The sequence below is a fragment of the Chelmon rostratus genome, chromosome 5 (genome assembly GCF_017976325.1).
Source record: "Chelmon rostratus isolate fCheRos1 chromosome 5, fCheRos1.pri, whole genome shotgun sequence".
In the NCBI taxonomy this organism is placed as follows: Eukaryota; Metazoa; Chordata; class Actinopteri; order Chaetodontiformes; family Chaetodontidae; genus Chelmon; species Chelmon rostratus.
Genome location: NC_055662.1, coordinates 15,788,735 through 15,805,224, shown reverse-complemented (window position 1 = coordinate 15,805,224; position 16,490 = coordinate 15,788,735). Strand labels below are relative to the sequence as shown.

General features: G+C 43.5%; 2 protein-coding genes across 2 annotated transcripts; both read right to left on the bottom strand.

Moving 5' to 3' along the window:
* Nucleotides 1-371: 371 nt before the first annotated feature.
* On the bottom strand, nt 372-4,357 carry LOC121606574 (betaine--homocysteine S-methyltransferase 1-like). Its single transcript, XM_041936966.1, has 8 exons — nt 4,293-4,357; nt 3,055-3,187; nt 2,783-2,895; nt 2,365-2,556; nt 2,126-2,273; nt 1,459-1,641; nt 993-1,221; nt 372-850 (listed from the first exon to the last, which is right to left on the bottom strand). The coding sequence occupies exons 1-8, from the start codon at nt 4,308-4,310 to the stop codon at nt 673-675; spliced, it is 1,194 nt and encodes a 397-aa protein (XP_041792900.1). The 5' UTR covers nt 4,311-4,357; the 3' UTR covers nt 372-672.
* Nucleotides 4,358-4,898: 541 nt separating this feature from the next.
* On the bottom strand, nt 4,899-7,436 carry LOC121606665 (betaine--homocysteine S-methyltransferase 1-like). Its single transcript, XM_041937132.1, has 8 exons — nt 7,374-7,436; nt 6,713-6,845; nt 6,463-6,575; nt 6,106-6,297; nt 5,846-5,993; nt 5,579-5,761; nt 5,252-5,480; nt 4,899-5,141 (listed from the first exon to the last, which is right to left on the bottom strand). Exons 1-8 carry the CDS (start codon nt 7,389-7,391, stop codon nt 4,952-4,954), a joined length of 1,206 nt encoding a protein of 401 aa, XP_041793066.1. The 5' UTR covers nt 7,392-7,436; the 3' UTR covers nt 4,899-4,951.
* Nucleotides 7,437-16,490: the final 9,054 nt, after the last annotated feature.

Genomic DNA, 16,490 nt, shown 5'->3' with positions numbered 1-16,490 from the left:
CAGTGCCATGAGCATCACATATGTACACATGATGGAATTCAGCAATATAAAACACCCCCCAATCCCACCTCCCCCCATCCATCCACACCAAGAAACCACATTTTAACACTGAAGTGATCAATTCCAGGCTTTTACTGAACATCTGGATTAATTGTGGAATACCAGGAGATATACTACGTGTGATGTCCAATTTTGGATCATTCTATTTAACAATTGGGCATAATTTATTGAAATTACTAAAATAATTTTCTTTTCTTCTTCTCCTTCTCTTATTCTATTGGTGTTTATTATTAACTTTTTTGTATTTCACACATCTGTAATGTGACCACCCATCCACACCAAGAAACTACATCTCAACAGTCAAGTGACCAATTCACATTTTATTAGATCTTCTTTTATTAAACAAACTGGTCCATGGAAAGCAAAAAGGTCCCGATCTTAACATGGTCCAGCTCCTAACTTGAGACACCATTGTGGCTTATAAACTACAGTTTTACAATCATCACCTTTACAGAAGATTGTCAGTCTCAAATGTAGGTTGGGCCCCTGACATTATGTTTGTTAGGTGCAGCACTGTATACAGATAATGCACACCACTGTGCAGCCTCAGCAGCTGCACGTCACGGCGGTTTGTTTCAGCTCTGCTGCCAGGTCTGAAAGAGATGGACTGACTCAGTGGCTCTTTGACCTGTCGAACAGCTGCTTGAGTTGGTCCTGAGTGGTCGCCTCTTTCTGCTGCATGAGATCACTGTGGCCCTTGGTAACACCCCAGCCATCAGGGGCAGACAAGGAGGCACACTTGGGACGACCAGAAGCTGGCTTCAGGTTCTCCCAGTAGTCACGACGGGCTCTGAATAAGACAAAAACACAAGAATATTCATACCAGTTAGTACTCACCGGTGCTGAAGAGCCAACATTTCACATTTGACTGAGTTTAGGTGCATGTTTATGGTGTTCAGTGACAGATTAACAGATTAAAAGTTGCTACAGACCTGGCTCTGACCCAGGGCTTGGTGTGCATCTCCAGACCAGCACCCCAGCTGCCGTGCTTCTCTGATGCAGCTGGAAGGAAGCCCCTCTCAGGGGCCAGCTCCTCTGCCACGGCCCTGATGTGATAAGGCTCAAAACCACAGCAACCGCCAATGAAGCGAATGCCAGCATTGTAGGCCTCTCTGGCGTACTGGTGCATGTCCCAGCGGGTGAGGATCCTGGGCTCCAGACCTGACAGAAGATTCAGATTTATACACCTTCCATTGCTGGTTGATTGCTGATTATGGTGAAACAGTGTGTTTTAGTGTTGAATGGTTGACCTTGCTGCAATGTAACATATACACCAGCAGAGGAAGTGTGTGCATGCACACTGAGAAAGCCCTTATTTTAAAGGGTGTAATGTTATACATTAGCTACACGTTACATCAACTGAATGGTAAATTCAAATGCAACATAGCATATTATTACCGAAGGGGAATTCTGGCAAGTCGATGAATCCCTGGCAGTTGCAGTCGGGGGTGTGGTATGCCAGGGGCTGCACCATGTAGTGAGCCTTCAGCCCGGCCTTCTCCACTCCCTCCTTCATCATCTTGACAGTCTTCACACAGGTCATGGGGTCAAAGTGGCAGTTGATTCCGATGATCTGGGCACCTGCAGAAGAAAACGCATTGGTGTGAGCTGACTGCGACAGATAAGCATTGACAGAAGACACGTAGAAGAGACAACACCAACTGCGTTTTGCAGTTGTGGTTGTAAGATTCAGGTTGAATCTTAGAGATTTGAAATTTGGCTGAGCATATGAGCACTGGTGACTCAACAAAACCACTGGACACAGTTTTGGCATGTGAGCTGCTCCCAATTATTCATTTATAATACCACTAAACTGAATACATATGTCATATCTCATGTCTACTAGTTAGAAATCTTGCCTTTGCCATCTTTGGAAACACTGCCTAGTCACACTGCAGAGGGGTCATATGAGGACAAGAGTTAATATGAACAAGATGACTCTCAACTGTCATCAGAACTGTATAGATCTGTTTTAAAAAATGTGCACTATTCCTTTTTGGCTGAGAACAACCAACAATTAACAACAGGTTATGATTGTTGCTATATTAGAGCAGACTTCACCTACCAGCTTTGACCAGCCTGACAGCACACTCTGCAGGGGAGATGCCGTGCATGTCTCCCTCTGGTCCGATACACAGAGAAGCGGCCACAGGCTTTCCTGTCTCCTTCAGCACCTCCACAGCCATCACGGCCTCTTCAACATGTTCAAAGTACTGCAGGACCAAAGACATCAGCACTCAGTCGAACATCCATCAGAAAATGCTAAGAAAAAAGAAGAATATGTTCAGTGAGAAAAACCTCTACCTCAGCAATCAGGAAGTCCACGTTCTTCTTCATGAACACATCCAGCTGCTTCTTGAAGATGGCCTTCACCTCTGTCTCGCTCTTGCAGCTCAGGTAGGATGGAGTCTGACACACTCCTCCTGCAACCAGAGCGTCACCCTCATTGGCAACCTCACGGGCCAAATCGCAGGCGGCCTCATTGATCTGAGCTCCCTGCAGAGGGAAGACAGGTTATGGTGAAACAAAGGTGGGAATCAAACAGACAACACTAATACGCATAAAAGAATTTCATTAATAATCCAACTGAGATCACCAGTTTATAGATGTTTTACATATGTTGATAGAGGAATTGCAAGTTTGAGTTTTTTAGCAACTGTTTTCAGGGTAGACTATCATGCTTATTCCTATTGAAGGTGTTGTGATGTCTCATTTCACTTACAGTGAAGGTGAGCTTGTTGCCTCTGTTCTCCAGTTTGTCATCACTGGCGTAGAAGGTAAAGGTCTGCATGACGTTAGCGCCGGCCCTCAGAAACTCCCTGTGCAGCTGTCGCACTGGAAAACAAACAGGTCATATCATAAGGCAAACATCCAAACAAATCGCACATAGTGCATAAGGGAAGGTAATTAACAGGGAGCACCTGCAGAGGATATTAAAGACGCTGTTTTGAGTGGAAATGGAGCGTTAAAGTTGGTAAAACAGCTTGGTCTCACCTGCTTCAGGATGCTCTGAGGCGGCTTCAGGGGTCCAGGGACCGGCCTTCACATAGCCTCTCTTCTCCAGGGCAAAAACAAAGCCTCCATCGCCGATAACGACCTCCCCGGCGTTAAGACGCTCCAAGATTCCCTGTGAAAAAGGATCCATGTGAGCTTGGATAGACCAAATTACTCAGGATGGAGATAAGCCACCGAGGCCAGAGGGTTTGCAGGTTTTCATTCAAAGACCTGACAGCAGCTGACACCATCATGCTACTCTCTAATCTAGGCCAGATACAGCGTTATGGTCGACGTCTGGCCAGACTGTCTGCTGATATTAACCATCCCTCAGCTGCAGAGTGGAGCATGTTGGGTTTTTATTTTTGGACTGATGGGAAGTCTACATTACAAACATTGTATTTAAGGCTAAGTTGAAAAATGAAACGTCAGTCAGGTTAGAGGAATATACTTAGACACTACAAATGAATGTCAATTAAATTGTGCCTCATGCGTAGTTTCCCAAATCCAGTGCCTCGACCCCCACCCCAGACCCCCGACCCCTCACCCATATCATCATGAGTCATCAAGAAAGCAGCACATGTCTGAGGACAGCTGCACTGCTCATAATGAGTGATAGACCTGCACCTTTTGATTGCAATATACTTGGCTGTCAAAGTAAAATTTAGACTTTATGTGACCACTCAGGTCGTCTCAATCTGAAAAGGGTCTATTTGTTACTCTTCAGACTCTGTGTCTGCAAAATGCATTTACATCAAAAGTCAGTCATTAAGTGTGAACTGCTGCCTAAACAGCAGTCACTGTAATGAGTGTGAATTCACAGCAGCAGCCCTGGATATTTAGAATGATCTATTCATTCATTCGTTCATTTGCATATTTGAATTTAAGAAATGCGCCACCTGTTGTTGTGCAAGTTCTAGAACTAGTGCAATAAAAAAACAGGAGTTAAAAGGAATTCCTGTGTTTTTAAGGGAAAGTGCATTGGGATAGAGGCAGGAAGCTCAGACACAAATCTCTCAAATACAAATAAAGCCAAACCCGTCTGCATGGCTAGATACTACTGGTGAGAAAATATGTTTCTACTATTCAATTTTTCAATTGTTAAAAAGCAAGTCTTTGCAGTTGGACATCACACATATTAGATTAGATTTCCAGGCATTCCACAAGACTACCAGTTGTTACTCCAGTTTAACTGTCCTGATAGCACACCCCGCCGTTCCACAAACGTCAACACATACCTTCTTTCCTGGTGCCATAATCCTGCAGCTGTGTGGACCCCTGACTGCTCAGACTCTGAGATGCTGAAGCAACATTAGAGTGGAGCAGAGGGCCACTATAAATCTCTCAGGAGCAGGGGTGGGGTGTAAGTAAGAGCTGCTCTGATTGGCAAGCGGCAAGTTACACAACTGCAGTGTTTACTCCTTCCCCTCCCCTCTTCTACTGAATGAGAGTATTGTGAGTGTACACTACTAGTTTGGTCCGGATTAATTACGCTTGTTGGTGTGTTTGTCCGTTTTCCTGTCAGCTTGTGGGTGTCTGTTTTTTGGACCCTGAGTGGACAAATTTAAAAAGGCCAGTGCGATAGTAGGATTGAGTAACTTTTACCTCGCTGCATATGTGAATCTGTGATATATTTATAATTACAGACACTGTTTTATGATTTTCTTTGAACGGTTTGTGTTTGTTGCAGCAGTCCATTAGCACTCATTCCACACTGACAACACGTAGCCATAAAATCAAGGAACAAACTCAGGTTTATTGTTTGGGGGTTTACAGAGTAATACTCCACAACTGGAGCATCGCTGTTGCAAGTGCTTTTTAATCTCCAAACAGAACTGGGAAAAACTTCACCGCTTCCCCCTCATCATGTTGACGGTTGAGGGGATAGTTTTCTGTCTCATGCAGAGGACTTGGCCTTCTTCTGCATGTCCAGCACATGCTTCATTTCCTGGCTGCTGGTAGCCTCTCTGTGCTGCAGCAGGTCAGCGTGGCCCTTGGTCACACCCCAGCCCTCTGGTGTGGACAGGGATGGGCAGTTTGGACGACCAGATGCTGGCAAGATATGCTCCCAGTAGTCACGACGGGACCTGGAGGAAATAAAGACACAGGTTATACCAAGAAGAAAAGATTTACCAAGTAACAGCACTCCTAAAATTGTGTGCATTTCAGTGTATTGAACTGAATTTGGATGGTTTACCTGGCTCTGACCCAGGGCTTGGTGTGCATCTCCAGACCAGCACCCCAGCTGCCGTGTTTCTCTGATCCAGGTGGGAGGATGCCTCTCTCAGGGGCCAGCTCCTCTGCCACGGCCCTGATGTGATAAGGCTCAAAACCACAGCAGCCGCCAATGAATCGGATGCCAGCCTTGTAGGCCTCTCTGGCGTACTTGTGCATGTCCCAGCGGGTGAGGATCCTGGGCTCTAGGGCTGAAGGAAAAAGGGGACAATGGTGAAAAGATACCACATGCTGTCACCTGGTGATGTTTTTTTTTTTTTTCTTTTAGTGTCCAAGCAAAATATATTACCGAAGGGGAATTCTGGCAAATCGATGAATCCCTGGCAGTTGCAGTCGGGGGTGTGGTATGCCAGGGGCTGCACCATGTAGTGAGCCTTCAGCCCAGCCTTCTCCACTCCCTCCTTCATCATCTTGACAGTCTTCACACAGGTCATGGGGTCAAAGTGGCAGTTGACTCCGATGATCTGGGCACCTGGAGAACAGAGGGAACTGGTTATTGCCATATCAGATAACACAAGTGGAGAAACAAAGGGATAAAGCATGAGATCATGCGTACCAGCCTTCACCAGCCTGACAGCACACTCTCCAGGTGAGATGCCGTGCATGTCTCCCTCTGGTCCGATGCACAGAGAAGCGGCCACAGGCTTTCCGCTGGTCTTCAGCACCTGCACGGCCCACTCCGCCTCCTCAACGTGCTCAAAGTACTGCATTGACAGAAACAACACAGTCGCCACTGAGCGTTTGCTTGCTCCACATATTTCAGTCTTTTTTACACGACTTGTGCACTTAGTGAAATGAAATGAGACGTGAAACCACCTCAGCGATCAGGAAATCCACGTTCTTCTTTACAAACACTTCCAGCTGTTTCTTGAAGATGGCCTTCACTTCTGTCTCACTCTTGCAGCTCAGGTAGGAAGGAGTCTGACACACTCCACCGGCTGACAGTGCGTCTCCCTCGCTGGCTACTGCTTTTGCCAGGTCACAGGCTGCCTCGTTGATTTGTGCCCCCTGAAAGATTGATGCAGGCAGCATGAGCTTGTTGATGATCATGTGCAATTTGTGCACATCATGTTTGCTGATAAGTCGGAAGTTGGTAAGGGGGTAAAGCGGAATTTGCAAGATCTGCAAAATCTTGCTGATGTTGGCTGTAGACTGCTATTGTTGGGTACTCACAGTGATTTTCAAAGTCTGACCCCTGTTCTCCAGTTTGTCGTCACTGGCGTAGAATGTAAATGCCTGCATGACATTAGATCCTGCCCTCAGGAACTCCCTGTGCAGCTGCCGCACTGACGGAAACATGCAGATTTTGTCATATTAAATTTCAAACTTTGTGCTTTTAGGTTTCTGCACCTTCTGTCTGGGATTCATGTGGTTTTGCACACAATATGTGTGTGTGTGTGTGTGTGTGTGCTGTCAGTCTTACCAGCCTCAGGGTGTGTGACAGTAGCCTCAGGAGTCCATGGCCCGGCCTTCACATACCCCCTCTTCTCCAGAGCAAACACGAAGCCTCCATCGCCAATTACCACCTCCCCAGCGTTCAGACGCTCAAGGATACCCTGTGGGAGCAGAGGGATCCATGCCCACACATCACCATCTACACTGAACAGCGAATGAGCATTTGATATTTTATAAATGACTTAATGTCTCTTGTTATATGTAATGTAAAGGTCGTAAATGTCATTGTGTACAGTTCGCATTACATGTCACAGTTTGCAGTCCAGAGAAACAAATGTCTATGCCTGCAGCGACAATTTTACGATTCTTCATGTGTTCAGGTACAAAGGTGCAAAGATAAAAGCACTTTTTAACCTGAGATTCTCCAGCGGAGACCGCTTTAGACTGGCTGCTTCACAAATCACACGCGCTCACACACAAATGCACGCACATGCACATAATACCTGCACTGACAACATTTTGCTTACAACACCACAGTCCATCGACCAACAGGACAGCTGTGGCCTAATATCTCATCATTGTTCGATGTTAAAGCCTTGCATGCTGCATCAACAAAATCTGTGTTCTCTGCAGAATAACACAGACAGTGTAACATACATGCATGGTTGTCTGAAGAGAGCTTGTTTTACCTTCTTGCCAGGTGCCATCTTTTTTTCCCAGTTTCAGTTGCAGCACTAAGCACTTGCTAACAGCGAACCCCTCTCTTTGGACTGAAGAGTGCTGAGAATTGCTCCTCACCGGTTTTATACATGGGTGAATATGGGAGGATTTAATGTCGGTGCCAAATTCATGTATAATTGCCACATTTCTGTTTGGAAATTGTGTAACACAGTCTGGCGCACAGATCAATGAGGGTGGCATGGGTTGTAGCAGTCAGTTGAGGTAAAACAGAGACATGTGAAAACGAGATCTCTTAGTTTAATGATTATATTAATATCCCAAATTTAAACATTAACTCACCCCCAAACCATGTGTGCTTCGTTGTAAATGACTGGAAAATTGTGGGCATCTTTATTACATAACATGCAAAACTCTACTCGGAGTCTACTTTGAGTAAAATTAGCTTCAGTGGTGAAAGCTGGTGTTCGTACATGTTTGGGATGTCTAGTTAGCCATCATGGTTACATCACACCAAATCCTTCAGGTGTTCGTCTTCTTCATGTGATCCTGCAATGTCTGATGCAATTAGGGACACATGGTGCCCTCACAGCTGAAACCCTCTGCAAAGGTCTGAAGAGATACTATGCACCTCTGTCCAACTGCCAACATTCCCTTTTAGTCCTTGGACACATGACTGATAAGTGATCAAGCCTGAGTGCAATGTGTGGTGATTGACTGAAGCTTGCTGTGGTTTGATATTGCTCTGATTCCAGATTTGAATGTCTGCTAACAGAACAGAGAGAATTTGTGGTTTGTGTTTTGGAAAACTCTTCTTCTCTTCTAATCTAAGTCTGTGCAAAGAAAGCTATAGCATAGCATGTGACATATTGTAACAGATAAAGAGCTGCAACTATTATAGTCATTTTTGAAGCAAAAACGTCAAAATGAGATGGTTCCAGCCTCTCCACTGTGAGAATCGGCCGTTCTTACCCATCATACATGACAGTTAATTCAATATTTTAGGCTTTGTACTGACGGACATTTGATCACTTCACTTCAGGCCCCAGGACACTGTGATGGACAATGCTTCTTTAGACCAGGGAATTATGTTATCAATTAAGAAAATGATAAACATATGAATCAATAATGAAAATAATTGTTGGTGCAGTTGCAACGACAGAAACCAGCTTTGCTCTGAATTTTAAAAGCACTGCTGTAGATCATTGAGTTTGTCCAGGTTAACCAGTAACAACTCCATGCTTGGCCACAATCTTCATTGCTGTCCTTATTTTTTCCATGCACGGCTCACAGACAGACATTAAAACATGCACAAATGCACACACACACGGACACACACACACACTGACCTTCAGTAAGGTTGTGGTGTGTAGTTCTGCCAGCTCTGGGTCTATCCAGTTTCAGGAGGAATGTTACAGATAGGCCTCCCTACACTGTTTATCAACAGAGTCAAAGTTCAGGAAAACGCCTCTAATCTATAGTTCGCCATAGGATTTCATCAGCTTGTGTTGGAGTTGCACAGATCCCATTTCCCTCTGTTGATTGCAAAGAACTGTGCTTACTGCATTATTGAAAAGGATCACAAGTTCTAAAAAGGGATCCTGTCACTAGTTGGCAAAATGTGGTCCGTTTTACGGTAAACTCTTGTCACCAGTGGGTTAGTGGTTACAAACTCATGGTGTGCAGCAAAGCATTGTTCAAACCTGAAGGACTTTATTTAAAGCTCTTTGGAGACACCAAAGGTTCCAATTTTGCAGAAATGTGCTGGCCTACGCAAGACTTTGGGAGCTTTTCCATTCAATGAACGGAGTGTCTGGGTTCAGTGTAAACATCATATAGCAGAAGATAATTCCCACAACCTTAAAGCTACGAAGGGGGGAAAAAGGGGAAAACTGCATATTACAGTAGAAGGTTAAAGGGATAGTTCAAGATTTTTTACTTGCTTTCTTGCTCGATAAATGAGAGGATATCACTCTCGTATCTGCCAGTCAAATATGAAGCTACAGCCAGGAGATGATTACCTTAGCTTAGCACAAAGACAAGAAACAAGGGGAGACAGATATAACTTTTTAATTAATGAGCTAGCAGAGCCAGGCTAGCTCTTTCCTCTTGTTTCTAGGGTTTATGCTATTCTAAGATAACCGTCCCTTGGCTTTCATCTTCATCTTCTGTGCTGTATTTACAGACGTATGGTCTGTCTACTAAGCTGCAACAGTTCCACTTGCAGAGGCAGCACCAGAAAGAACCTTCTGAACTTCTCCTCTCTGGCACAACTGTTTAAATGTGCATTTGAGACACACATGTGTTTCTTAGTGAACGTTTGTCAACACGTTTGCGAGTGTTTGTGCGTGAGAGCAGAAATAGCTCAAAGTGTCAAGTGTCACTGAAGTGCTGTGTCAGGCAGCAGAGTCTCCACACTGGAAGAGACCCCAAATTCCAACCACAACCCTGTTCTGAAAAGAGCTCCAAAGCACCAAAGTGCCCACTGCTCACCGAGCCCACTGCCCGTATTACATCAAGAGGACTGACTTAAAGGCTTATAATGTGCCATGAAGGGACTAATTGGAATGATCAATAGTTTTTATAAAATGATCTTTTCTTCCAGTCATCACCTTCTTTTGGAGTTTTCTTTGTCTCAGAAGCAACATCAAGAGTTTTCACATGTGGGGTCTTGTGAGGTTACCCCATAGATTCAGTTCTATGAAATCTATTTACATGGTATATTTCTGCCATATCCCATTTCCTCTGAGTTATTCCAGCTATTCCGGTTGGAGTATCGGGCGTTGACTAGCAGCTGTACAGACTGACTTTCTCTCATTGCAGCCACAACTAGTTCCCGCAGGCCGAGGCTGGAACTGAGGACTGACTGGACTGATGGTGGGGAGGTGGGTGGGTGAGGGGGACTTGTCACAGTGTGCTGGAGCTGGAATGGTTGAAGGGGTGAAGGTTGTGAGCGAGCCAGGCTGGTTTAAAGGCCAGGTTTGAAGGCGTGAGGGTGGAGGAAGAGGGTGCACAAAACTGCAAGTTCTTTCTGTGGGGAAACACATTTGACTTGACTTGAGCTGTCACTGATAAAGTTACGGTTAATTATTGACTCCTAACAAACTGATAACATGTTGGGCTTGTCACACGTTCCTGTGGACGGATGGCAACAGAAATAGAGCAGGGAACATTGGTGTAAAACCCCAAATTGTTATTTTAGACATGGGTTTGTGCTTTTGGATTGTAAACTGCATTGTAATTTATGGTGATACTGTTGTGTATGTGCTTACTGATGAGCTTAACCAGTTTCTTCAGTTTGCAACTATATCTCCCTGCACATTCATGCTTCTGAGAGTTTCCACAGAGCTTGTGCTGAATGCAGTGAACCCTTAGCATGGAAATTATGTGTGTCAGAGCCTGTGGAGCCACCACTTACCCACCTCTTGATGTCTTTTGTCACTGTAGTCTTCACCCATGTTCTGATTTCTGTGTTATTTCACTCTCCTTGTCTGTTATGGAGGGACTCACTGTGCCACTGCAGCCCCCTGTTTAATTCCACCCCTTTCCCTGGTCCAATCACAGCTCAAGCTGAAGAAGACATTCTGCTGAAACTGTCCATTCTTTGTGGATTTGTAGGCCACAGAAAGATAAATAGGGAGAGAGACACTGAGTGAGCGAGTGAGTGAGAGAAAGAAAGGGAGGGAGCTCTCTGTGACCTAATAAACTCGCCATTGTCTTTGAATGCTTGTTTCTTATCTTTCTTATCTTGCATAAAACAGCATTTGGCTGCACTGCAGTCATCATGACTCACTTCTTTTCAAGTCTTTACATTTTTTTTAAATGTACTGAACAAACATGGTGTAAAAATGTAATACTGCTTTCAGACACAAGAGGGCATAGATGTACACTTTTTTCCTCAAATGCTTTTCTCTTTTGCACAAACAAAAAACCTGAAACTTGAATAAATGAGAGGAACCATAACAAGTAAGATGCTCCCATACAGCCACAATGAATGGTTTGATCAGCAGTAGAAAGATGTGAAGGATACGTTGAGGTCTTTGCAGACAACAGATCTCTATCCTGTCAAATTTCCTGTAGAGCATTTTGGTCTTATCTGTTCTCCCTCTAGCTCCATTATCAAAACAGCAAATTATGAATATATTTTGAAAGAATGGCGCTCATCCCTTCAGAGCACCAAAGCTGTCCTCCAGGCTAAGACACTTTCAGGATGTCCAGACACAGAACTGATTCTGTAAAGAATTAGCCTCCCAAATGTCCCACCCCAAATCAACAATATAAAATGGGTGGACACTGTTTATGCAGAGAAGAGAATAAATGTTTTAATGTGCTTTTTTGTTACAGGCACTTAAAGGCGAAAGAAACACAAACAGACCCTGACAGGCATTCACTCTGAATTCCAGTGTTTTCAGTGTGTTATTTGTGCACGAAGTATATTAAAGCACCTTTTTATTCAATGCTCTATGGTTTGTCACCCACATAGAATTTTGTATTTGTATTATAACAGCAATCAGATGTAAGAAAACTGGATTAAATGTTAAATGTTTTCAGCATTTCAGATCAGATTAGCTCGGTGTGTATTAGATACATTTGTCTTCCATGAACATAATGCAAGTTTTGTGACACAGTTTAAGTAAAGAGAGGGATGTGTTGAACCAGCCTAGTTGTAGTTCATTGTAATAAAGTAGCTTCACAGCTTTTTATTACCTCGTGGCAAGAAGACACTGTAAATATGTAGAACTGTGCAGAAGGTTTCTGGAGTCTTATCTTTTAACTGCTCCTTCTAATCTTACCATGACGTTTCACTGCATGACTGTACATAAAACTGTGCAGCTACCCTGCCACCACCTGAATGCACATCAAAAGGTATCATCAAATATTAGCTAGATCGGGCCAGTAAAATCTTGGCCTTTTATATATGGCGTCCAGATTATGTTCTGTGATCACAAAACAAAGCTCTCTTTATGTCCTTGTGTGCATTTTCTCTATTTGAAATTGCATAAAAAAGCAGCTGTAGGATGATGAAAATCATGCCTGCAGAATGACCCTGCTCAGCGTGTCACACTGAGTTAGCTGATGTGTGTTGCATCTCTTTTGTTTGTTAGCAACCACGGACATGCTGTCCAAACACAATTCTCGAAGACACCTGCATCCAAGATTAATGTTTGTCATGGCGGCAGTGTGACGCTGTCGATGCTGGTTAGGTTTTAATGCTCAATGTGATTTTAGGGGCATGAGTCAGGAGATGCTGCAGGGTTTTAATCATTGTGTGTGCAGGTTGATGAATATGTTGAGATTAGCAGAAGGAGGTTTGTCAGATAAACAAAAATTGGATAAGCAATGAGTCAAAATATTTGTGAAACTGATGGCAAGCCAAAGTACCCAAAGTACAAAATCACCATATAAGATGATCTCTAGTTGACGTATTTGTGCGCACACTCATGAGTCAGATACAGATTGAACGGCCCTGCTGTTTTTGTTTTCATGCATCAAACTAACCAACTAACTAACCATGAAAGTGTGTGTTTGGACACAGGGAGACATCATTTTCTACCTTATAAAGTCATGACTTCACTCATGCCTGGCTTGTCCCAGCAGGACCTGTGCGCTCTGTTTGGGTGACCTATACTCATCTGTTATGTTCTTCTTTGCTGTTTTTTGCGGCCCAAAGCCGTGTGTCACCTCTATGTCATTCCTTATTTCTGTCTCACACGTCTTGAAGTGACCTCATTTCCAACATCAAACTGTATCGTGCTGGGAAATCCCCATAAACAAAAATGGAAATGATGGATTCTCCTGTTTTCTAAATGCCAGGTCTCCGACCACACTGCTGCCTACTGTATGTTTATGTTTACCTCACTGGACTGAGGCACTTTAACCCCCAATTAACTGAATCCTTTCTACGAGGGCTGGTAGTAACTGTGTGTGAGAACAACAAGAGCTCAAGGTTTCTTTAGAGGAAACGTTTGCAGAAGCTGAATGAAAATGAATTTGTTTTTTCCTTATGGATATTTGGTGTTCCTTTGTCAACAGTCAAGATCTCATTCATGCAATCAAGGTGAAGCTTCACCTGTTTAAAGGCCTTGAATCAGGTGTAAAGGCCTTGAATCAAGTGATAAACAGTACTGAGGGAACCAATTTAACAGCATGTTAAAGTCCGACATCTTCATTATTTGCAGGTCTGCCAGAGAGACAAACATCTGAGCACAGACCCTTTGTAAAAGGGTAGAAGATTGATATCCATTTTATAAAAAATAATCCATCGCCTACCTTTGATCACATCGAAGTGCTACAGGATGAAGAACTGGACTCTCAGATATCAGAAAGATTGGTTTCACAGTGTCTTGGCAGTTGAATACATTCATCAGTATGCATCAGGCATTTGCTACTACGTATTTTTGGGCCTCTTGGGGCAACAAAAAGAAGTTGATACAGTGACTTTGTTTGCACACAGCTGCTATTATCCAGGAGATAAGCCGAAACATTAGCATTCATTTGGAGCCCTGATGAATGTTAGTCTTATAGTCACTCTGCTTTGGCCTCCACTGACTTCTGAGGGAAATATCTGGCTTGTTAGCAGCTAGCTCCACTATGCTCACCAGCTAATCGCTTCAACAAGGTAAAAAGATTAAAACTAGCAATAACCAATACTTCACAGAAAACAGAAGATTAGAGAAAAGCCCAAACAAATGAACACAGATTTCTTTGTCTTTTTTGTTTTCTTGTCCCATTAATCATCTTGACTCATACCTCAGAATTACCTTGTGACCCACTGGGGAGGTCCTGGCAACCACTGCATTATGCTTTATATCTGTTTATATGAAAAGTTTAAGCATCTGTTAGATGTGTCGCACTAGAATTTATGAAAAACCCAATAAATATATCCTCTAGATACATCTGAATGCTCCCATATACGCCAACAATCATTATATTCCACAGAAAAAACATTATGACTTTTAACTACTTTGCACTCAGAATACAAAGCCCTTGTTCACACATCTTGATTTTAAAATTCTGACATGATTTATCGATTGATAGTTTTAGAATCAGTGCAGCTGTATATTTAAAGCCCTCCTGCAATTAAACACAATTATACCAGCCCTCATTTTCACACACACATGCATATCTGCACACACATGCATGAGGAGTGGCATCATAGCATAATTTCTGCACAGAGACTAACTTCCTCCCCACAGCCACTAACCATCCAGCCCAGTCATCCCTCCCAGTGTCTCTGAAGCCCTGTCTGCATTTCCCATAGAGCTGCCCTGCAGCTAAGAACATCTTCCTGCCTGTGAGAGACCCGAGCGCTGTCTTCACCACACTCATCTATTTACAGAATTTTCTGCCTCCCACAGTCTTCTCACCAGGACGACACACACACAGACAGATCTGGTGTGGAAAGAGGAAGTCCTGAAGGCTCAACCAAATGACACAGTTGAGAAGCGAGGCGCCGTGTGAGTGAGGAGACAAACTGTAGAGGACGAAGTTTGAGGCTATGAAGAATGTCAGGAGGGCAGCGTGAAGGCCTGCACTTAACAAACTCCCACTGCAGCATCCCAGAAAGGAAATGAGAGCGGGTGTTAACAGGCTGGGAAGAGGAGTTGATGGCTGTTTTTTTTTTTTTTTTTTAGGTTTGTATATGGCTTGTAGAAAACAACAGAAATAGCATGCAGCGAGAATGCAGTAAATACCAGTGTGGTAAAACTCATAATGTTTGAGTTGTATAGTCACAAACGCTGCAAAATAAAGCGGGTAAAACCTAAAAAAAGATCATGATGATGGATGTCAAATACATAAAAAATGAACTGCATCAGGCTGCAAGTAAACCCTCACCAATAGTGACACTTTGCAGACCATCATTTCTGATAGTCTCAACAAAAACTGGAGCGTTTTTTAAATATTTATGCAGTTTTGTCCATACGAAACATGTGTCTGAGAACAGATGCATGTGGGGAAATTTAGTGAGGAGGAGAAAGACGTCCAACAAACTGACTGAACTGATGGTGTTTTAGTCGCTTTTGCTGGAAGAGACTAAAAAAATGCATCAGGGAAACATTTTACATTTCATGTGTAAGGAAATATGAGCATCTGGCACTGAGCAGCACACAAGCTGCTTTTACTCACAGCAACATAACATTGCAGCTTCTCCGCTGCCTGAAGCATGTTTATTGGATTTGGATGCATGTTCTCTGTTGGAATAGCTAAACAAAGCTGATCATGTGCAAGGCCTCATGAAGGCTTTGGGTTCCCTTCACCAGAGTAATTTCTCTTCTCATAAGAAATTAGAAAAGAGACTGCCACTGGCAAATCTGTAGCCACGCTTTAAATGGTATCAATGCAAGGCTAATTACAGGACATTTCATGCACAAAGGCAGGTCACAGTCTTTTTCATAAGGTATAAAAGACAATACACACCACAGGAAGGTGCAGGGGGATGTAACAGGTGTTTAAGATCTATTTAAACACAACGGAGAGTTACATTTTTTAGCCTTGTTATAAAGCTGAGTCCAGACAATCAGATGTATTTATACACCAGAAAAACAAGAATATTTTAAACATTATTCTACACACCACCGACACACCAGCAGTGCAGAGACCTGAGAAAAACATATTTTTTTCCTCCCATCATGGCGCTAACATGTTTTTCCAAATCTATAAATGATACCTCTGATCCTTACTGTACTATAATGAGATTCAAGTGGCTCTAAACACAGTTGTGCAAGGCCTACTTGAATCTATATGGACTCCCTCCAGCAATTCATCACCATCACCATTGCTTACAAGCCGCACAATCCCTCAAAACATGCAGATGGGGCCCAGTGTCATTCACAGAGTGTTTGCTTTCCCTAAAATGCTCACTTGATCCCAGTGTGACAGTCTTCCCTGAGCTGTCACAGTTCCACAGACCACAATGTAATAAGTGTGGTTTATGTTTTGAGCTCAGCTCCTTGAGTGGGAGGAGCAGGAGGAGACACAGCGTGCAGAGGGAAGCGTAATATCCTAAATCTTTCCCGTAGCCTTCAATGAAGAAAGCAGCTTTATGATCCGCAACCGATGATCGCAGCTGTCAGGGCAAAGTGAAGTCTCAAGCATGCAATCTCAAGTCAAATCGCAGTTCCTTACTT

Excerpts from the sequence above, each read along its gene's own strand:
- LOC121606574 (XM_041936966.1), bottom strand. Across the intron at positions 2,274-2,364 it reads TGGACTTCCTGATTGCTGAG|TACTTTGAACATGTTGAAGA; the intron begins GTAGAGGTTTTT and ends TTGGTCCTGCAG. Across the intron at positions 1,642-2,125 it reads TGTCAGGCTGGTCAAAGCTG|GTGCCCAGATCATCGGAATC; the intron begins GTAGGTGAAGTC and ends TTTCTTCTGCAG.
- LOC121606665 (XM_041937132.1), bottom strand. Across the intron at positions 5,994-6,105 it reads TGGATTTCCTGATCGCTGAG|TACTTTGAGCACGTTGAGGA; the intron begins GTGGTTTCACGT and ends CTGTCAATGCAG. Across the intron at positions 5,481-5,578 it reads TTTGCCAGAATTCCCCTTCG|CCCTAGAGCCCAGGATCCTC; the intron begins GTAATATATTTT and ends TTTTTCCTTCAG.